Below are 22966 nucleotides of genomic sequence, written 5' to 3'. Positions count from 1 at the left end.
GTCCTCTCAGTTTCTCCTGAAATTTAGAATATTATATTCTGAGCCATATGTTCTTTTGGCATCAGTATATCTTTTTTGATGTAAATTGTTTTTTGCCAAGATTGCTCTAACTGTGTATGGTATAATTGTTATAACTATTCTGCTTTCTCGATTGATTTTCGTGTGATAATTTTATTCTGTTTTGCATTTCCTCATCTTGCTGGTATTTCACTTTTTGTTGGCTTAATGTGTTACGGGCAGATTTCTTTTAATGCATTCACCAATATGCTGCCTATCTCCTTGTGCAATTTTGGTTGACCTGCATTCTGTTTGATGAGCTAGGATTTTCAAATGGAACTACACCTTCTGCTTGCGTTCACTCACTATAACTTGCTGTGTGAATAAACCCATATCCAAATGCATTCACTAATGTTTTTGCTGTATACATCACCCTGCTCCCATCTTCGTGACTGCACTATCTCCCATTCTGTTTTCATGGCTGAATTCATATTATGTTATTCATCTTGTGACTTGGATAGTCCCTGTATTTTTTGCATTTATTGTCTAATCCTGTTACTCATGCCTAATTTTTACGGAAACAATATTATCTTAGTGATGCTCTGCACATGAAAATTCTGACTTCATGATTTTCATTATTCTAAGATATATATTTGAAAACTAACTTTCATTTGTTGAAGCGGAGCATAGTGCGCTTTAGGCGCCGAGCGAGGTGCGATTTTGTTTTGTAGTGCTTCATTGCTCTTCACTATTATTCAGCTATGTTGATTCCATGGCTTCATCATATGTCCCAAATCGCAAGAGGACACGGGGTAATCAATCCGATTCTGGTCTTCATGGAAAGTACTTCTCCACAGCTGCTCAGTATGCCACATTCAAGAAAAATTATGCCTCCCGACACATCATTGATCCGAAATACTTGGGTATTCAATTCCTTAGTGATGAGGACTTTGAAATTTGCAATCTACTGACTCATTCTCGGGTCCTATAATTAACTCTCCTGAGTCAAAAATATTCAGAAGATATGGTTAAGGCATTCTACTGCACTGTAAGCTTTGCAAATGATACTTTAAAGGCAGAAATTAAGGGCAAGTCCATTTCTGTACCACCTAGTGAATGGCCTAGTATGTTTAGTAATGTCTATGGAGGACGCAAGTATGATGAGGAAGACTTTCCTGACTATGACAAATACATCTTTGTGCCGTCAATTGTGGAACCAGGGATCATAGTTACTCAATCCAAGTTTAGCGTCTCCTTATTGACTACGAACAACCGGATCATGCATTACGTGGTTACTCACATGCTAACACCATGGGCCTCTAATTATTTTCGAGTGCTTGATAATGATCTATTTCTTATGTGGTTTATATGTCATGGCATTGAATTCAATTGGCCTTATTACATCTTCTCTCTGATGATCAAGTCTAAGACTTCTTCTGGTGTTCTTCCCTATGCCACTGCAGTTTGTGAGATTCTGCGTTTTCAGCAAATTTTTTATGATGGTGAGGTTCTGTCAGATAACTTGCACAACTTTGGAGATCAGTTGTTGGCACAGATGCAAATTAAAAAAATTGATGGTGTATGGCGTAAAGTGACTGCTCCTCCTGGAGCCGAAGCAGCTCCTGCTGATATTGCTGAGGACCATCGTCCGACTGCTGATCCTCATGCTGACTCTTCTTCCTCCACAAATCATACTCTGGCTTCCATTCTTACTTCACTTAATCGATTAAACACTATTGTGGAATCGGGTTTTTCTTCTGTGAATTCTCAATTCTCTACAGTTCACTCCAGGCATGCTAATATGGAGTTACGTCTGAAGCACATTGAGGATTATCTTCACATTTCTCCTCTTCCATCTCTACCACCACTGCCTCCACCTGGCTCTGATGACTTTTAGTCCCTGATCTTTATTTTTTTATGCTTTTGGACTTATATTATGCTTATATTTTGCTATGCTACTTGGGATATTTTGCATCTCTAGGACTCTAACCTTATGGACTATGGTTGATTAGATTATGGACTATTATGAACTTTTATGGATTATTATGCTTTCCTTCTAGTTTCTTGCATCGAGTATTTTAAGTTTTCTACATATACACTCATGCTGATGTTGCCAAAGGGGGGAGAAAGATACGTAAATTGAGAAAACCATAGGCATATATTAAGGTAAAGAGGGGGAGAATGAAATTCAAATATAAAAGGGAGATTACATGAAACCTAGATTTTTACCTTTTATATCAATCATATATTAAGGGGGAGTTTCAATACTACATTTGTCTAAATACATGCTATACTAATCCTTTTCTCAATTTGAGTTTGTCATCATCAAAAAGGGGGAGATTGTGGAACCAATGCACCCTATGAAAATAATATAAAGGTTCAACGATTTTGATGATAACAAACTGTAACATCCCCAGCATCGAGCCGGTTCAATTAACATGCATATGATACTTAACAGAAACAGCGGAAGACTTAACTTACGAAAATACGAACTAACTTTTTCTTTTTCTTTAATCCTTTTTCACATGACATATCACATTGCATACTTCTTCTAATTTAATTCTTATTTTACGGAGACGAAAATCGGACAGAGTAACCTCTGTAAATCGGACAACTGGGGATTTTCCAATCCCACTCTCAAGAGTTCCTGATAGACAGTTTAAACAATATATATTTCTAGAAGTACCAGTCATGCCAATATACTCAGATACCCATCTATGGGCGCGTGCTGAACTTGGCTCCGTGCCACAAATCTATTAGCATGCAATCCAATACATAACATAACTGAATACTACATAGTCATATCATCATGCCTGAATACATAAATGTACATGTATCGAATATGAACACTATGCAACAATACATCTTTTCCAAAAATACGTCTAAAACAAATAGTAGCATCCGACCACCCAGAACTCCACATCCTCATACTAGTACCTCTAGCCACGGTTAGTGTCCTTGTCCCATGAGATTCTTCAATTAACTGTGTTCCTGAAATCATATCCCCAAACGGGGTTAGAGACGAATCTCTAGTAAACTCCAGGTTTATGGAAAACCCTCCATACCCTGGGCTCACTTCCTGCATGAAAGTCAGATACATAATATACAAAACATCATATAAACAATTATCATAACTGAACAAAGCATATATACATATCTTATCAAAGACAAACGCAGTCATTCCCAAGGGATGACCCCAAGCGAAAATCAACACACGTAACAAATATCTTTTACAAAAATCATCACAATACTCACATCAGAACAAAACGTGTTATATCAGAGACGTACGCAATCGTTCCCAAGGGATGACCCCAAGCGGAAATCAACGTACGTAACAAATATCATTTACAAAATCATCATACGTATCCCATAAAACATGTCATATAATCAAATATCATAACCAAACAAAACATATACACATATCTTATCAGAAACGTACGCAGTTATTCCCAAGGGAGGACCCCAAGCGAAAATCAACGCACGTGTTCCCAAGGGAGGACCCCAAGCGGAACCAGAACATATCAGAGGCGTACGCAATCATTCCCAAGGGAGGACCCAAGCGGAAATCAACGCACGTGTTCCCGAGGGAGGACCCCAAAGCGGAACCAGAACATATCAGAGGCGTACGCAGTCATTCCCAAGGGAGGACCCCAAGCGGAAATCAACGCACGTGTTCCCGAGGGAGGACCCCAAAGCGGAACCAGAACATATCAGAGGCATACGCAGTCATTCCCAAGGGAGGACCCCAAGCGGAAATCAACGCACGTGTTCCCGAGGGAGGACCCCAAAGCGGAACCAGAACATATCAAAGGCGTACACCATCAGTCCCGAGGGAGGACCCCAAAGCGAACATCCAGGTACTATACAATCAATGGCCAGATATTGTTACAGAAATCATATTACAGAAGTCATATCATAACAAAACATATCATATTAACACATATCAAAGTAAATACATCAAAACAAAACATATCATATTATCATATAGCTCTATATGAATGCATCTATATCATATATCTCATACATATCATACAACCTGACCACAGTTCGTACACTATGGCGGAACACAAAGTAGGAGCGAACCCCATAAACATAGAGCTTACCTCTTGGAGCTTTACAATTTGCTTACTCGAAGAACAAGCTACTTATCATGCTCCACGAGAATCCAAACGTTCACAGTCCCTAAGTACACCTAGAGAAGGAATTCAACACAAAACTCAATAAAATGATATAATGCCATGTAAATATACAAGACACACACTTTATTGTTTATTTTCTTTTTACTTAATCATATTAAGTCATGAGTGGGTGGTTCTTTGTTCAAAAAATCCCCACAAAATTTCACACATTCACTTAGTCTTAGGATAGTCCCAACTTAAGGCAGAATGCCCATTACAATGGAGCTATAAGATTTCTCTTTGTCTCGTGCCTAAACCCAAGCTTAGCCACCTATATAAATTATTTCACGCATATAAGTGTTCTCACTTTGCGAAATAATATCTCCGAACATATACCTCCTTTGAAAATGGCTAAAACTCATTTTAAGGTCATACAAAGGAGTTACCTTATTTTCTTTTTTTATTTCACCAAAGCGAAGGTCCGTACACCTTAGAATATTATTCCACGCATAAAAGTATGCTCGATTTGTAAAACAGTAACTCATAGCACATACTTCCTTTGAAAATGGCTAAGAGACACATATAGGAAATCATGCCAACTTCATGATTCCAATGCTTTAGTCCATCAAATTCAAGCTTATCACACACCTCTAATCCAAGATTCATTAATTCATTTATACGATACTGTTCATCTCTACAGTACTATTCATGTATACGTCACTATTCACGTATACGACACTATTCAAAAATACGGTATCTTTAATTTTTCCAAATACATTTTCACCGTTAAAATTCTCATCCAAACACTTTTCTCAACATGAGCTAAACCTGAATCAAGCTCTAACATGCTCAAAATGAAAACCTAGATTCAATCTTCCTCAAAACTAAAAGAAAACCAAGATTTCTCAACATAAACTTACCTAGAACGAAGGGGAAGGCTTACTTCAAGCTCCCATGGCTTCAAGCTCCATCAAAATCCCCATTATCCATGAAATCCGAAATCTTGGAGGAGGAGGATCTCTCTCTACAATGAAACCCACTCAGAAATACTGGTACCAATGGATTCCTCTCAAAATTTCTTATAAGTTTGGCTTTGGAACGGAGTGATTTGGAGTTTTCTAGCTCAAGTTATGAGCCTTGGAAGATTGGATTTCAAAATCTCATTCTCTTCCTCCCTCACTGTCGTCCGCGAGAAGAAAATAAGAAGGAATAGTAACTTTTTTTGAAATTTCACTTATATAGGTCAACTTAAATCCAACTGGGTAAAGGTTTATCTATCTACACACCTCCATTCATAACCAAACTTTACCCAATGGACTAGAATATTTTTCTAGTCATATTTCTATTTTTACTTTCACTTTTTGGATAACTTTATTTACCCGTATTTTTACATCTTAACTGTCATTTTAACTCATTTTTCACCAAAGGTGACTTTATTTCTTTTACTTCTAATTATTCTCCAATACTAAATCCACAACTACTAATGAGGGTTATTATACAAACAAGCATGGAAAGAAAGCTTCAAAGTCCAACCATAAAAAAGAAGTCTAAACAAGATCATGACTCAAGCTTCAAGATAAGACTCTAAGTCCAAGCAATTTCAAAGTAACATATCATAGGACTTAGGATTATTTGAAAGGGTAATTGATTCCTTACGTTAATGAAGCTCAAAGTATTTTTTCAAATACATGCATTAAATCATTGCTTGACATTCAAATACATTCCTAGCATGAAAATATAGTTTTCAATTTTTATCAAATGTTTAAGAAGTATTTGAAACTGATTTGAATCAAGATAAAATCATTTTAGGGTGAAATCCAACCTTTCAACAGGTTGGTAATCGATTACTCAAGCAATGGTAATCGATTACTTACTGTTCAGAAGACAAAATAACGGCTATTTTGTGAAAATGAGTGCAAAAACAGCCATGGAGGCCCTCTATAAATAGAGAATATTGTTCTGCTTGATGGGACACACTTCTTAATCATTATTAATCATTTATTATCATTCTATTTGCATTATTCTTGTCTTCTTGATCATAAATTCTCTTTGAGCTTTATTCTTGTGAGAGTGTCAACAACTATTATTCTTCAACTTGTATTATTTGTACTTTGAGAGTACTTAGCCATTGTTAAACACCTCCATTTGATTTCTTTAATAGTTAAGGGAGTGAACCCTATACACTAGAGAGGTCACCAAATTCCTAAGAAAATTAGGTGTGAAAAAATTGTGAGGCACCAAGAGCCCGAAGTCTTGAAAGGTTGTAGTGGTTTGTCAAGCACCCTCAAGCTTGATAGTTAGTAAAAAGAATTGATTGAGAAACTTCAGTCTGGACGTAGGTCACGGTGGTGGAGACCAAACCAGGATACATCTAGTTTGCAATTTCTCTAACCTTAACCTCTTTACTTAAGTATTGAAGTTGCATTTTAGATTGTCTTTATATATTCGCTTGCTTACTTTGTTGATCACTACACTTGCTCTCACACTTAGATTTTCTTTTATTAAATCACTTTATTGAAGAAATAGTCTTTAAAATATCAAAGGAGGCACTTTGCGAAAAGATTTTGTAAAACTCAATTCACCCCCCTCTTGAGTATTTGTCCAACAACAACATCATGTTGCATTTCATAAAAAAAAAACTCTAACATAGCTTAGCTTAACCAATGCTTGCATCACTGGTTGATACCTTAGTAAGAATTTGAGCCAAAACACATGATTTTCCTTGTTGAGTGGTCACTTTACATTGGAGTTCTTTATTTAATTAATTCCTAGACGACTGGTATGCATACTTCCATATGAGAAGGGCACTTGTTTGTGTATTGGAAAACCTAAATCTAAACAGCCCACCTTGTCTTTGAATTAAATCCATTGAACCCCTATTTGAGCCTTGGCCTTTCTTTTTTGATATATAACTTGTATAGTAGTAGCCAAATTCCATTTCCTACCCTATTTTGGAAGTCTTAGTATTTAATTAATTTTTCTTAGGCTAAAAAGACTAAAGCAGTAAAGAAGGCTGTAAGAAGCTAGCTTAAAAATAATAAGTGTATAAAAAAAAAGAAAAAAAGTGAAAGGTGTAAAATAAGAGCAAGGAAAAAGTAAGGAAGCATCAAGTAGAAAAGAAAAGGAGAAAGAACCCCTAGTGATAAAACAAAATAAAAAAAAAAGAAGGAAAAAGAAAAATGAATGTGAAGAATGCAAGTATTGGAATTGAAAAGAAAAGAAGGGTTATTAGAATATATATAAAGAAAACATATGGCGAAAAAGAGGGTGAACAAAAAGAAAATAATGGTGCATTTGATGAAAAGAAGTGAGTTAGTAAAAAAGAAAAGAGAAGAAAAGAAGTTGTTTCTTATTGTCATTCACCAAATTAAGTCTTATAAGCCTATTGAGGGTTAATTAGACACTTAAGGCTATCCATAGTAAGCCAAGTATCCTGAAAAATAAAAGACCAAACCTAGCCCCATTACAAGCCTAAAATACTCTTTGATGGAAATGGTATACTAGACATCAAGTGTCTAGGTAAATTAGGAAAGATGCAACAATGTATTATGATGATGAGTGACTGACCTCTAATAATAAAAATAAAGTGAAAATAAAGGGTGAAAGAGACCAGTGAGGAACTCGGTAATTAGGCATTAGTTGATATAAGTTATGATGAGTGATTGTTTGATATGAAGTGTAACAATGATTTTTGTTTGTTTCATTAATAACTTAGTATGAAATAAATCATTGGTCTGTTGTGGATATTGAATGACAAACGGAGTTATTGATGATAAGGGTTGGAATGTAATAAAAAAAAATTATACTGTCATGACTACTTAATTTGGCTCAATAACTAAAATTTTGAAAGAAAAAATAGTTGACAAAATCTTATACTTGGATGTCTGCTTGAGGACAAGCAGTTGCTTATGTTTGGGGTATTTTGTTAGTTGTAAAATTTTCCTAACTTAGCAATGTATTTCTTATAGTAAATGGGCTGGAGTAATATGATTTTTGCATGAAAAGTGACCTAATTTGCAAAGAATGAGCCTAATAAGGAATGTGGACTGATAATGGAAATTTTGTAAATATGCTGATATTTATAGAAGGTTAGTAGAAGGAAAGACTTGAGGTGGAACAATCTGAACTGTGGATTGATTTTCGAGCAATCAAATGGACAACATTCACTTGGAGTTTTTAGTTTTAAAGTCTAAGTCTTTGAGTTGTAAAGACACTTAGAAGAAATTTTGTTTTGTCAGTTTTCAATTTTTTTGAGCACTTTTAGTTTTCTTTTAAAGTCTGAGTTTGAGCTTTGTAAGTTTCTTGGAGATACATGTACAAGAAAGGACATCACTCTTGAAGGGATTCAAGAAAATGGATTTTCGTGCGCAGCTTTTGGATTTTCAGTACTGTGGTTAAGCTTTTCTTAGTTTTAGCAATTACATTTTGAAGAATCAATTGATCTGTACCTCTAACTTTCTTTACTGATTTTGATCTTTTGTGAATGAACAACATGAATTTCTCTGACATTCCACGTTTCCGAAACGGATCCTATCAAATATTTTACATTTTCTATGATCATCTCTATTTTAGGTATTCGGGGAATCCTCCTTAATAGACGAAATATTCCTATTATGTCAATGCCAATTGAATCAATGTTATTAGCTGTGAATTCGAACTTTTTGGTATTTTCCGTTTCTTCGGATGATATGATGGGTCAATCATTTGCTTCATTGGTTTCAACGGTGGCAGCTGCGGAATCAGCTATTGGGTTAGCCATTTTCGTTATCACTTTCCGAGTCCGAGGTACTATTGCTGTATCCTTTTATGTCAAATTTTACTTGTGCTTTATTTTTTTACATGGATTGCTAAATTTTCTTTCTAGAATTCTGACGAAAATGATGAGTACCTATTTCATAATCTGAATTGTTGTGCATGTTCTTGATGTTTGATTAATGAAACTTTCTAGTTTGAGTTCCACAGGAATGGACTTTAACATTTCTTGCATGAACTTTTGTTGAAAAATTTGAGTTTATGAATTTCATTAATTAATCACTTCAAGATTATGGATCATTTGGGGTAGAAATTGATTACACTTCATCAATGAATTGACTCAAGATTAAGGGATTAATTTGACTCAATTCATAACTGGGCTTGGGAAAATTCAGTTAGGTTCTACAAAAATCAAGTTCTATCAAGATAGTTGCTACAACAATTAAAATGCATTCATGAAACTTTTAAGAGAAAGTCTTTGAAATCAGAATTCTAGAGTTTTAATCTTGATTCTAAACTGTTTGAACATGAATTGAGCACTTTTGATTAGTTTACGATTTTAGAAATCAAAATTTTCATTGAAAAATTAAATACAATCAAGTTCAAGAAGCTAAAAATTAGAATAGATAAAAGAGATAAATTTTCTGTTGCTGTGAACGATACTCGAATTCTTTTTTATTCTATGCTTTTACCAACATAAGTCATGGCATAACTCCTATTTATTCACTATTAAATCCTTAATCAGTTCACATTCCCTCGTTCAGCGGTTAGAGTTATTATAATGCTTGCCCATAGATCAAATAGTGCTCAACTACTATAGTGGTCACCAATGGTGCAAGGAATTGTTAAACTCCTTGGATCCTCTTGTTTCGGAGATAACGTTCTAAACAAGTATTTGCTACTCTTTTGTGTGAGAGCAACCGTTTGAAATTCCTCCTATCTCTTATTTCTAGAGAGGATCTCGTTCACGAATTTAACGTAAGTGGGCATCTATTCATCAAGCGCTTCAGTTGGAGCGATATTAATTAATGTGCAGCTATTTTAGCGGTCCAAAAACTTCCTAAATTGATCATTTTGCTTCTGCTTTTGATGTCTTTGTCTTGCAACGCTATGTTTGAACCTTCCCTTGTTCGATACAATATTCTCCAATATACCACACAAAAGGAAAAGAAGCACCTAACTTGTGAGGCTCATTTAATGGAGGGAGAACCCATCTCATCGACAAAAACGGTGCTAAACGCCATTGATCTTATAAACACTCCCAACTACCCAACTAAATCTAAATTCTAGGACTATATTCACAAAAAGTAATAGCAGATAGAGCACTTAATGCACAGTTAGTCCCAGGAAAGCTATTATAAATAATGCAAGTATGGGACAAGAGTAACTCAATCCTTCAAACATTTCCCTTTTTCAGCTTCATTGCCAAACCAAGCTGGTTTGGCCTAGTTGTTTTCGCAATGAGAAATTCTTCCACGTTGAAATGCGCACTCTTGCGCTTCTTTGTTCCCTTGTTGCTTATTGCCAGCTTCTGTTATGCTCCTTCTGCTATAGCAACAACTGAAGTTTCAGGTTTGTGGCTCATGCTGACACTGAATGAAGAATGAAAAACTATTCATGAATTGTGTATATTTATTAAGACTAAATTTTTAGGAAATAGAAAATTTACCACTTAGCCACAACACTTCATACATTAAAATCAGTCAGCGAAAATTATGGTTACTTGCTAGTTAAACTTTTGACTGTTATTACTGTCATCCAAATTAATTCAATTCAATGATATATTTTAGCATCAACATGCATGTAATTAAATTGTGGTCTATTCTGCTACTTGACATCTAGTAGTATGGTCACCACAAGAGGTGTAATTATATTGCTATTTAGATTGGCACATTTCTTTTTTGTATTTATATATTCACTCTATATATATATCTATATGAAAGAATTCAAATTAACTATCATGGAACTATTATATATCTAACTGATGTACTTTTGCATTCCTTTTTCAGGGAATGAAGTGAACACCGATGGGAAGCTTGTAAATGAGGAACATACAAAGACAAGCCTAGGAGGACATAATGAAGAAGCAAAATTCAAAGGATTTTTTTTCCCAAAACCAATTCCATTTGTTAAGCCTATACCAAAGCCAATTCCAATTGTTAAGCCTATACCAAAACCAATTCCCGTTGTTAAGCCTATCCCTATTCCAGTATATAAGCCTATTCCGAAACCAATTCCCGTTGTTAAGCCTATTCCAAAGCCAATTCCTGTTGTTAAGCCTTTCCCTGTTCCAGTATATAAGCCTATACCAAAGCCAATTCCCGTTGTTAAGCCTATTCCAAAGCCAATTCCTGTTGTTAAGCCTATCCCTGTTCCAGTGTATAAGCCTATACCAAAGCCAATTCCTGTTGTTAAGCCTATCCCTATTCCAGTGTACAAACCTATTCCTATTGTTAAGCCTATACCAAAGCCAATTCCAGTTGTTAAGCCTATCCCTATTCCAGTGTACAAGCCTATACCAAAGCCATTTCCAATTGTTAAGCCTATTCCAAAACCATTTCCTCCCATTGTTAAGCCTATTCCATAGTCTATATATCTCGACATCAATTGCGTTAGCATAATCCAATTGTACCCATCATGTGTATTTTATTGGAATATATGTAATTAATGCTTTCGCTTCAATAAAGTTCTCAGGATTGCTCTTGTAACTTGATTCTAGTAATCCAAGAATCCTACTGATTTTCTATTACTATTTTTGTTTAAATAGTATTTTTAATTTGTGTTTCTTTTCATTATTTTGTGTGATTTAAATTTTGAGCAAAGCTACTCGTACAACAGTACTAACCATACAATATATATATATATATATATATATATATATATATATATATATATATATATTATTTTAATTTTAGTACTTCCTCATCATTGTATGTGTCATATAGGTTTTTGAATATTCATGTTATATTTGACTCTGAAGAATTTATTTCTAAAACTAAAATCACCTTATCAAAATCTCTCATAGTTATTAATTGTCTAATATTCCCTTCTAAAATTTTAAATTTATGCAATGACATATGACTTGAATTGTATTTTTTTTTTTGGGAGATTATTCCTCGATAATTGTATAGATTCTCTATGAACTAATCCGGAGTTCGGGACAGATCCAAGATTAAGATTTTAAACCCCAAAGATGGTATTAGGAGGATCGAACACACGCTCTTACCCCACTAACTTAACTTCCATGAGCCAATTGAAGTATTATTATTTGGTTTTGACTTGAATTGTATGATTCGTCACAATTAAATATTGTAAGTTTCTTAAATGTAATTCGGAGTTCCGAGTAGGTTCAAAATTAAGATTTTAATCTCCATCAAAAATAATATTGAAAAAAATTAAATATATATTCTTATCGCACCTACTCAATTTTCATGCTGAGCTACCGTTATTTTGTTCGGACTTGAATTGCATGATTCTTCACCAACTAATATTACAAGTTTCTTAGAGGTAACTATAAACGTCGTGCTCCCTTAGGCCTACGCGATTTTAGATTTACTTTTTAAAATAAAATTCCTTTTCATTTTTTTTAAATTACACCTGGAAATACATAGGAGTGAGTCATTATGTCAAATTAAAATTTTCTATTTATTCAGTATCTCTGTTGTGAATAATTATACTTCTTTAAATTTATTTTTTATTTTAGAAAATTTATTAATAATTTGTGTCATTAATTTAAAAGACTTATATGCACTATCATTTTAAGCTTACTATTCTTATTACCTAATTAGTTATCGTTGAATCAATTTTAAATCAACGATTAAAAAATAAAAAAATAATAGTCATCGATTTTAAGTTGATCCAATGATAATTAAAATTATGTAATAAAACTAAAATAGTATTAAATATAACCCTCCATATTAATTTAAGATAATAGTTTTTTAGCGGCTGTAAGTTCGTAACCGACTGTCAAATCCATTCAAAAGATTAAATTTCTTAAATAAAGGAATTTTTCAAAATTTTCTCAAATTAAATACCTTTTGATAGCAACTTCAATTTTATTTTTAATTTTTTCGCTGTCCCGTCATAACTCCACTTATAATAACATGACATTCACTTAATAATAAAGAGTTTGCTGAAAAAAAAAAATATCATGAGTTTATAAAACAACGTTGATATTAAAGTTTGAACTTATAACCTTATCGACGTTAACGAGGCCCCTCACCATTAGTTAGTCCTAATGGCTTCAATATCGTAAGTTTATAACAAAGCAAATTCCAATTTTAAAGCCTGTATAAAAACCATATCCAAATAGAGAAATAGCTTATCCCTATTTTCAGAGTAGTGTAAGCTTATACCAAAACCAATTTTAATTGACAGGCCTGAACCAAAACCATTTCCAATACTGAAGAAACGAATATATATTTAAGTATTTTTTTTTTTTTTTTTTGAGTTGGACCTATTTAAGTATTAGTCCAACTTTTTTCCTGAGACAGACAACTTTGTCTGTCACTCTTACCAAAAAAAGAATGGAACCCACAAAAATTTAGTTTGTCAAAAAATTATACTATATATTTGCGAAAATACACAAGAGTGTAGCACATAAAAACGTCTTCCACAAAGGTAGAACAGTTTTTCCGTTTAAGTATTTAAGAATCCTATACACATATCGATTATATTTGTTCAGGAGCCATTTCCTCCCAAAAAAAACCCATCTCTGCTCCACATATTCCCGCAGTTGAGCCAGAGTTATTCTAAATCCAAAGCCAAAGCCCTTCTTCAGAAAGCTACTGCTACCACCTTTGCCAATTGAGAAGACAATCCAAGTCCATAAGATTATAAGACTCTTCTTACACACTCCCTTTTAAAAAAATTCATACTTTTTATTAGAATTAAAAATATTAAAATTTAAAAACACAAAGTGCATGAATTGTCTTATTTTTTAGTAGATTTTTAGTAGATATTACAGAGTGGTCAGAATTAAAAAAGAAAAAAAGAAAAAAAAAAGTTCCCATTTCGGAATATCTACCTACCCACCTATTCAAGCAACGAACACACGTGGTTTAAATGCACAATGGCTACACAGGGTGATAGTCTTTAACGCTCATGACGAGACCCACAAGCCAAGCTTACAAAAGAGAGTCCTAATTTTGTTCCAATCACCTGTCAGGAGGGTTTAGGTACATGCCACTTCTGTGTCTACAACCTTCTTTTGTGAATACCAGTCAACTTAGGGGTACAGGTGAGTTTCCCTCTCATGTACTGGGACACTAATAGGACGGCTATTGATTTAAAGGTAGCAGCCGTTTTTGTATGTACTTTTATCCTATGCGATCTATTTTTATTTTTATTTTTAGAAATATTTCAATCGGTTCATCGCTTCGTAATTAGTCCGATTTGGAGTGAGTCTAGGATTAAAGTTTTAAAATCCTTCTAAAGGGTGGTACTGGGAAGGATCGAACATATGCTCTCACCTCCACCTGCTCAGCTCCTATGCGCCAACTGAACTACCACTATTTGGTAGCAATATATATATATATATATATATATATATATATATATATATATATGATAGGTTATTCTACCTACCATTTTTTCTGCTTACCTTTATCTACTACTTTCCAACACTGTTATATCTGAATCCCGAGAAGAGAGAAAAATAAAGATTAGTTAAGATTCTAATCTAATGATGTTTTAAAATGATAGACAAAGATAGGCATAAGTAAAATAACTTATCCCCATATATATATATATATGTGTGTGTGTCTAGGGAAAAATGTGTATAATTTTAAAAGATGTAAAGTTGTGTCATTTTAAGTGAGAGAAAAAGATAGATAAAGCAAGAGAGAAAGTGAACAAAAAAATATAAAAATATGGATCTCACTTTTTTGTGAAAGTGAAATAACATAAATTGTGTCATTTAAAAAGACAAACACTTTTTTCATATATAAGCAACATTTGCATTAGAAGAACACAAGAAGCTCGCAGCTTCTTGCATTGTGGAACTATAGGAGGAGTTTGCAGTTGTCACGGTCACTGATGAATTAATCAATTATAATGATGATTGGATTATAGATTTTGGGTGTTCCAATCATATCAATAGAGATATGAAGTTGAAAGACATAAACGAGTATACATAGGGGAAAGGTGTTACTATAGCAATCAATGAAAAATTGCACATCACTCGTGTGGGAAAGGCAATAATAATGCCTTGATTCAATTCTAACCAGTTACCATGATAATGAGTTCCACATGCCAAGGGCGAAGAAAAATCCACTTTTAGTATCAGAGCTTAAAAGTTTTTTGAAATTATGTGATGTTCAGTCTAGACACAATATAGAACAGTATTAAGGACATAATTTAGTGTAACTTATTCCCGGCAACGACGCAAAAAACTTGTTAGGTGTGAACTTGTTGGTTGCTTATATATTCTTTTAAAGGATGTTCCATTTGCTAAGTTCATCAAGAGAAAACACATTCGTTCTCTTGACTTCAACCCAAGTGCGCAAGTGCACGCATCAAGTAATAAATAAGATTATTAATGTCAAGATTATCGTTCCCACGAGGATAGGACTCTAAATAATACCTTAAAGTGTTCTAAAAAGAATTAAGATGAAAAGAAAAGACAGTATTTGAACTGTTCGGACAGACGTTCCCTACTATCTTGATAACGTTCCTCAAGGATAGCAAGTTCAATATGACTTCAAACAACTTCTCGCGTCGTTATATATCATATCCTTCTTGATGAGGGAAGGAACGACAATATTCATTGGAGGTTTGGTATTGTAGTCACAAGATTCATAAAAGAAAATAACAACTAAATAACAATACTTAAGAGACAACAATATTGGTGGATAAAAATAGTTTTTAACACAAGGAACGGATCCACTGTTCCATTCTTAAATGACTATATTCTCAACTCAAGACTTAACCCTTCTGAATTTGTTCAGGTCTTTTCACTTCCAACTCTGATTCTGCAGCTCATGGACTAAATGGCTCACAAGTTTCCATATTCATATGGCTCCCTTGACTCCAACAGTTACTTCACTCAGAACCTTCAGTAAACGAGGTGGTTCCTTATTCCTAAGTCAACCAGTAGTGTTGTTTTTACAACACTACCTTCCTCATCTGATTAAGTTGTCTGAAATTCTTTCCTTATGGAAGTTCCTTTCTTAGTTTGAGTTCAATTTCCATTGATACGCAAAGAATGAAAGACACTTAATCACATAAATACAAAAGCTTCAGTGCAAAAGTTTTAAATATAGTTCTTTAAGAACTTCACAGTTTTTCCGTTCCACAACTAACTTTAGCCTATGGCTATAACTGTGAACATAATTATTCCAAACTAAAGTCCCATAGATCCGAGATTCAGTTCAGAGATAACGATTGGATGAGAAAATAAATAACAAGTTATATTAATAAGAAATAGATTAGGTTACAACAAAATAAAATGGAGAAGTATGGTTGTTGCTCGTGAGGAGTCTCAAATGGAAGGTTTAGAACAGAGATAGAGTTGTTGTCACTTAACTACTGCTAAAACTATAGAACTGAAAAGTAAAAACTAAAACTGAAACTAAGTGATCTCTTCTTAAGGAATTCGATGATTTCTTTGTGTTGGAACGTTCTATTTATAGGCTAGAAGAGTGGATGGCAAAGATTGTAATTTCATCTGAGTTGTTTTCTTGACTGCATGAAAGGGGCGGTGTGAATAGTGCTCAAGAGGGACGCAAGTTGCTGGATGTGACACTTATTGTTGAGATTTGCCTTTCCTCCTGCACTTCCCATGAAAGGGGAGTAAGTGTTTGGCATTTTTCGTTCCTCACCAGCTAGTTCACACAGATCAGCATCCTTCAAAAATCTGAAGATTAAATTCACTTCTCTTTTCCTACTTCCAGTGCTACATGAACAAACCCTAGGCATGATACATATCTCTCCTGCAATGCTACATGTTCATGCCCTAAGTCTAGCATGTCAAATGAAGACTCAAAACAAAAAATATGCAAAACAACATGGTGCACTCCAATGGCTCTACTCCACATCATCTGGTGGGCCTCTTGCCTAACACTCTTGCACCGTTAGATGAACCTGAAATATAGTCCCATAACGCGGGGTGAGATATAAGAATATATCTCAGTAACCCTAAGGTTCTGGGGGATCACCCTGCCCAATGGCTCACTCAGATGTACAAAGCAATAATAGAGATATAAATGGAACATGCAAAATAGTACGGCACTACGACATACGACATCTCAATCGGGTCCACATCCAAGAAAATATCCCCCGAATATAATTCAAGGCACCGACAACTATAACTCCCGAGACAATCTTAGAGTGATCCTCAACGAATAACGACTCTATGGCCCCGGGCCAACTCGAACTCCCTACGGAGGCCTCTCCAGTGGAAGTCCCCTATGACAAATACGATAATCTATCTACTGGCCAGAGATATGGTATTAACACATATATACCGAGCAACATCCACAATGCATGATCATGTTATAGCACATATTATTGCATCCAACAACTTCCAACTACTACCCCACTGGGCATGGTGGAGCACACACAGGTATTAACCCCAGTACCAAGGGATTACCTATTTGAAGCTCCCAAGCTAGGTAGCTTCAATCACAAGTTTCCTCAAGCTTTAACTTTCATAAGAAATGCTTACAACAAATTGTCATTTCCACAATTACCAAGTGCCACATGATAACTCAATTAGTTATCCAACCAATCACACAACCAAGTAAGTAATTACTTACCAAAATCCTTTTGGTCAAGGACCAAAGGCAATTCACAAGCTTCAAGCTTTAATCTTCTATGATGGTATTAAAGGGAGGCAACCTACAATGATCACAATGATCATACACACATGATCTTAATCAACTTATCCAACAAGTCACAATTTAAAACAACACAACCCTCCTCCCCCCCCCCCCCCACACACACACAGACACACATGCTTCGACCATTAAGGCCTCAAATATCACATCTTGTTGTTAATTTCATTCAACTTTCCCTATAGTTTCCTTAGCCATCTACAACACCATATCAACCCACAATTTCATCAAATCCTAACTTAGCCGAATCTGAAGCATCCAAGGGGCTAAGGAATTTTTCTTGCATTTTCCCTAAAATCACCTATAAGGCTGTCGCATGCAAGGGTAGAATTCCAAGGAATTTTCTCGCAATCCACTTGTATTAAACTCTGATACAACCTTAATATTAATGATTCAAACCACCAACAACTCAATTACATAATTTTCCAACAACTCATTTTTTCAAGAACCATGTTCATCCATGAAATTTTTCTAAGTTAAACAAACTTTTTCACAAGAATTTTTATGGTCTCAATCATCATTAATCCTCATTCTAAGCAACATTTATCAAAGACACAAAGTCATTTAAGCTTAGGTCTTCAATTTTTTGATCAAAATGAAATCCAACAAAAGATGTGGAAACTTACCATAAATCAATACTTAAGACTCCTATGAATGTTCTTCAAGCAACCACTCAAGCAACAAGCACCATTAGCTCCATCTCCATCAAATTTTCATAAGCTTCAAGGGGGATTATCTCAAAATGTAGAGGCTAACAAGAAGAATAGAGGTGTGGGTTGAGTTCACAAGGTTGTTTACTTCAATTTTCATGTAGGATTTGATGAAGAATCAAGGGAGAAATTTTTTGTCCTTATTCTTGGTGTGGCCGCGGGTTTGGAGGAAAGGAGGGGAGAGAATAAGATGATGAATAGTGAAGGACATGTGCTCTTATGTTAGTTTAAGTGGGGTGAGTCCCACATGCCACCTCACTCAATTCAAATTAATTCAAATCATTCACTTAACACACTAATCTCCAATTAATTCATGAACTATCCGTTAAATAAAAAATTTAACATTCACCAAATTCTTTTAATTACCCTTGAACAGATGAATCCGGAGTTTTCCGATGATTTGGTGAAATTAATGTTTTACCCCTATTTGTGCACTGTTGGCACGTTTCCCCAAAAACCCTAAAATCTGTCGAATTGTACCAATAATCATATTTCTTGATTTTAAGTACCGTTTTCCAACATATATTCAATCCTAGAGTACTAATCTCACTTTGCACGTTTTTCGATACAACTGTACCGCAATATTTCATTAGGTAAAAACATTATTCACCAATTCTCCAGGAACTTGCCTAATCATTGAATTTTTCGTTCTGAATCTATTTTTAATATTATTTTCATCATTTGAGGCCTAATTCTATCATTTTACAACTTAGGGTTACATATTTGTTGATTTACCGTTACCCTTCTTGCATATTTTAACTCAAAACTTAGGATTTTCACTAAGCATCCTCTCTAACCCTCAATTTAATTATTAATATACGAGGTGTTATACTTGCTCTTGTTCTTTTTTAAATTACATTTTTCACTTGCATGTATAGATATAATTGAGGCATTCTTTCTTTTGTTTTTCCCACTTTGATCTTATAGCCAAACCTTACATTATATTTTCGTTGGTTAGCCTCTTTGTGTCTTTTTATACCCTTATTTTCTTAGCCACATTATAAGCCTAAGTGTAAAAGCAATTGATCCTGCACCTTAGAAATTTATTGAGCTTTTGCTTCACCTTTGTGTTATATTTAAGTGTAGGGGTTGCTTGAGGGGTGCAACATTTTAAGTGTGGGTGAGAGAGCTATTTAATATTTATCATTTGTCAATTGTTCATCTTCAAAGAAGGAAAAAGAAAAAAAAGGAAAGAAACACTGAAAAAGAAAAAGAAAAAGAAAAAGAAAAAGAAAAATAGAAAAGAAAAGAAAAAGCAAGAAAAAAAATTAGTTCTCACCTTTGTGTTTTTCTTGCTTTATTTTTGTTTTTGTTTTTATTTTAGTTATGTTTCGTTAATTTACTTTTTAACTAGTGCTCTTTTAAATTTTTTGGGTGCTTAGCCGCTCATTCCCATACTCATCCACACCTTCACCTGACCCCATTACAGCTTTGAATAAAAAACCTCTTGATTTATGCATGCATTTATTATTAGCAGTGGAGAAATAGAACTTGAGCAAGCCTATGATAAGATCATTTTCTTGAGTGGAATTTAAGTGATACATTTATTTACTCGATACACTTGAGAGAGACTCATTGAGAGCATCCTTTGAGAGACCATTTTATGTAATTAGCATTATCAATTGAGATTACCAAGTTTTGTGATTTGAGATAAAAGAATTTCTATCTTGGTTGGTTGATTTGTTCGAGTTTTGTGATCCTTGTTTATCTTTTGTATTCTTTGCAATTGTTAGAAAAGATAGGTCTATATTTGTTCTGTCATTTTCTTTAGTTTTGCCCGGCAGTGCAAAAGAATAAGTATGGAAAAATTTGATAATTAATATTTATTACACTTATTTGTGCTCTTGAATAATAGTTTTGGGATTGTTTACTGTTAGAATAAAAGACTTTTGGGCTGATTTAATTAGTTAGACTCTTAATATAATTTAATTTAATTTAATTTGTTTTTATTAATAATTTCCAGATTTACGTTACTTCAGTTTTCTAACCATAAATCTTGCTACAGGTGTCCTATTATTCACATTTTTGTTATGTTTTGCAAATAATTCAGAGGGCTACAAATGTTAAGATATGAAAGACCAATTCGGACAAGAAGTTGGAGCCCAAGTCAGACATTAAATGCTGAAATTTAATTAATTAGCTCGGCTTGTAATTTTAATTAAGAACTCAATGCACAAGAGGCCCAAGGCCATTATTTTTATTTTATTTATTTTAATTCTGTTTTATTTTATTTTTTGGCTAAAATTAGTGGAGCCCTAATCCGATTTTTTGCCTAGAGAAGGATTTCTAAACGAATGCAGGGATCCTGATTCGTTTAGAATCAACCACAAAATTGATAATCATTCATCCAGTGATGGATGTCCATGGAATGCCAACTTTGCGTTGGTTATTTTGTTACAATTTTAATCTCAATTTTTACACTTTGTTTTATTTTTATTTGAACTGAAGAAAAATCCCCATCTTATATTTTTTATTTTTAATTAGCAATTTAAACCCTTAAAATTTTCTTGAGAGACGACTCAAGTTTTCCCCTTTACTACAAAATATTTACAAACCTGATAAATTTAATATGCATGAGTTCGACAACTCACGTTAGTCCTCCCTAAGGGGTCAAGAACTTCTGAAGTTAGTAATTTCTTCAGTATTTATAGATGAAAGGTCTTTCTTGAGTCAATCACGTCCCTTGATTTAATCAATAGTGCAGATTTCATCAGTTGCTCCCCAATCAGTGACGTGATCATGTCCAAGTCAGCCCTAAAACCTTCACCTAAGCATCATTTCTTCATTTTTTTTTCTGAATTTTTAGGATGTGGTGTTGTAGAAATGTTCCCTGCCTTTCCTCTCTGCTACTGCTGATGTGGCCGCTCTTGAATGGTTACATTTTCTGGAAAACAAAAGGACGCGAGTATAGTGTTTTTTAGCTCTTTCTTTATGTCCTTTTTGTCTCCCTTTGTCTCTGTCTTTTTTCTTTCTCTCCAAGTTTGCTTTAATTCTGAATTAGGCCTCCTCTAAATGGTCATTGGATTTTCTGAAAATGCTAAATAATTTCCTAAGCCCGAAAGTAATAAATATAAATCATTTTACATTTAGTTGCTTCCTAATTTCCAGAACTGCGGATTGCTCCTGCCCAAATAACAGTTAATCACTCCTGGACGCAAACTTAGAATAAATCACTAAAACTTAATAGCAAAACGGAGAATTTAAGAGCATATAAATTTCAGTTAATCCGGTTATTGATTTTTCAGTTCGGTCACTGTGATTTGAATCGGTTGATGAACACCACTACCATTGATCTTATAAACGTTGGAAATTTAAATGGGAAAAACTATTCTCATGCTACATGAGTTAAGTTTTTTCTCCTACACATCCTTCGATAATCGTGCCACCTTTTTTTTTCAGGTGGTGGAGCTCACAAATTTGTCTCTATAACATGAGATAAGTTTTCTCCTTTAACATAGATTAATAAAACATAATTTAAATATGTTAAAACTAAGGGTTTTATAAGAGTTATGTTGTAGGAAAAGTGGTTGTGTAATGTTATAAATATTCGTTTTGCGTGCCGTAGTTTTTTTTTTTAGTTTCAAAAAGTGTGGGTCCCACAAAATATTGTGTGTGTAGGAAGTTGTGTCATGTTAAATGATAAATGCAAACCCCTAAAACTAAAAGCAACACAACATAACACAACTTGCATTATATTACAAAACTTTCTTACAAATCTCTCTCTCCATTTTTCTTTCCCTCGCACGTGTTTCGGCACTTATCTGTTCTCTTCCTTACAACTAGTGCTGCGGTATTCTGTTCTCTTCCTTACAACTAGTGCTGCTGTGCTTCTTAAGTTATTAGCCGCCTTTGTCTTATTGCTTCGTCCAATCTACTGACAACTAGGCAACTTGGATTTGCACAACTGACAACTCACTTTAGTTATAGTTTTGGAACAGTGACCAAAATGTCACTGTTTATCAAGTTTTTTACTTAAATGTCACGCGAACAGTATTATTTTTCAATCTGCCACGGTGGCAAGTTCGCTACCCGATGTAGCGAACTCAGTTTGTTGACGTGTCACGTTTCTAGTAGACACTAAGTTCGCTACATGAGAGAGCGAACTTAGTTTTAACCAAGTTCGCTATCCAATGTAGCGAACTTCATACTCTTTTTTTTAACTTGATACTTGTTATTCACTAGAAATGTGATACGTCAGCAAACCGAGTTCGCTACACCGGGTAGCGAACTAGCCCAAGTGGCAGATTGAAAAATAACACTATTCACATGACATTTAGGTAAAAAACTTGATGAATAGTTACATTTTTGTCGGTTTTCCTATAGTTTTACGGTGAAGTGTTTGTATCAAAGTTGAGTTTGAATTCTAACAATAAACACTCCCAACTACCCATGATGGTCCCTAACTAAATCTAAAATCTAGCTAGGACTATATTCACAAGCGTAATAGCAGATAGAGCACTTGTATTAAAAAAATTAAAAAAATAGAGCACTTAATGCATAGTTAATCCCAAGAAAGCTAATATAAATAATGCATGTATGGGACAAAGAGTAACTC

General features: G+C 34.2%; 1 protein-coding gene across 1 annotated transcript; it reads left to right on the top strand.

The window, feature by feature from the left end:
- Positions 1-10272: 10272 nt before the first annotated feature.
- Positions 10273-11641, top strand: LOC133313729 (proline-rich protein 4-like). Its single transcript, XM_061515134.1, has 2 exons — positions 10273-10439; positions 10877-11641. Exons 1-2 carry the CDS (start codon positions 10328-10330, stop codon positions 11452-11454), a joined length of 690 nt encoding a protein of 229 aa, XP_061371118.1. The 5' UTR covers positions 10273-10327; the 3' UTR covers positions 11455-11641.
- The last annotated feature ends 11325 nt before the right edge of the window (positions 11642-22966 follow it).

The sequence above is a fragment of the Gastrolobium bilobum genome, unplaced genomic scaffold (genome assembly GCF_033153095.1).
Source record: "Gastrolobium bilobum isolate Gb01-03AN ecotype WA unplaced genomic scaffold, APGP_CSIRO_Gbil_v1 utg54104, whole genome shotgun sequence".
Taxonomy (NCBI): domain Eukaryota; kingdom Viridiplantae; phylum Streptophyta; class Magnoliopsida; order Fabales; family Fabaceae; genus Gastrolobium; species Gastrolobium bilobum.
Note: the sequence above shows the minus strand (reverse complement) of the source record. Positions and strands in the feature narration are given on the sequence as shown.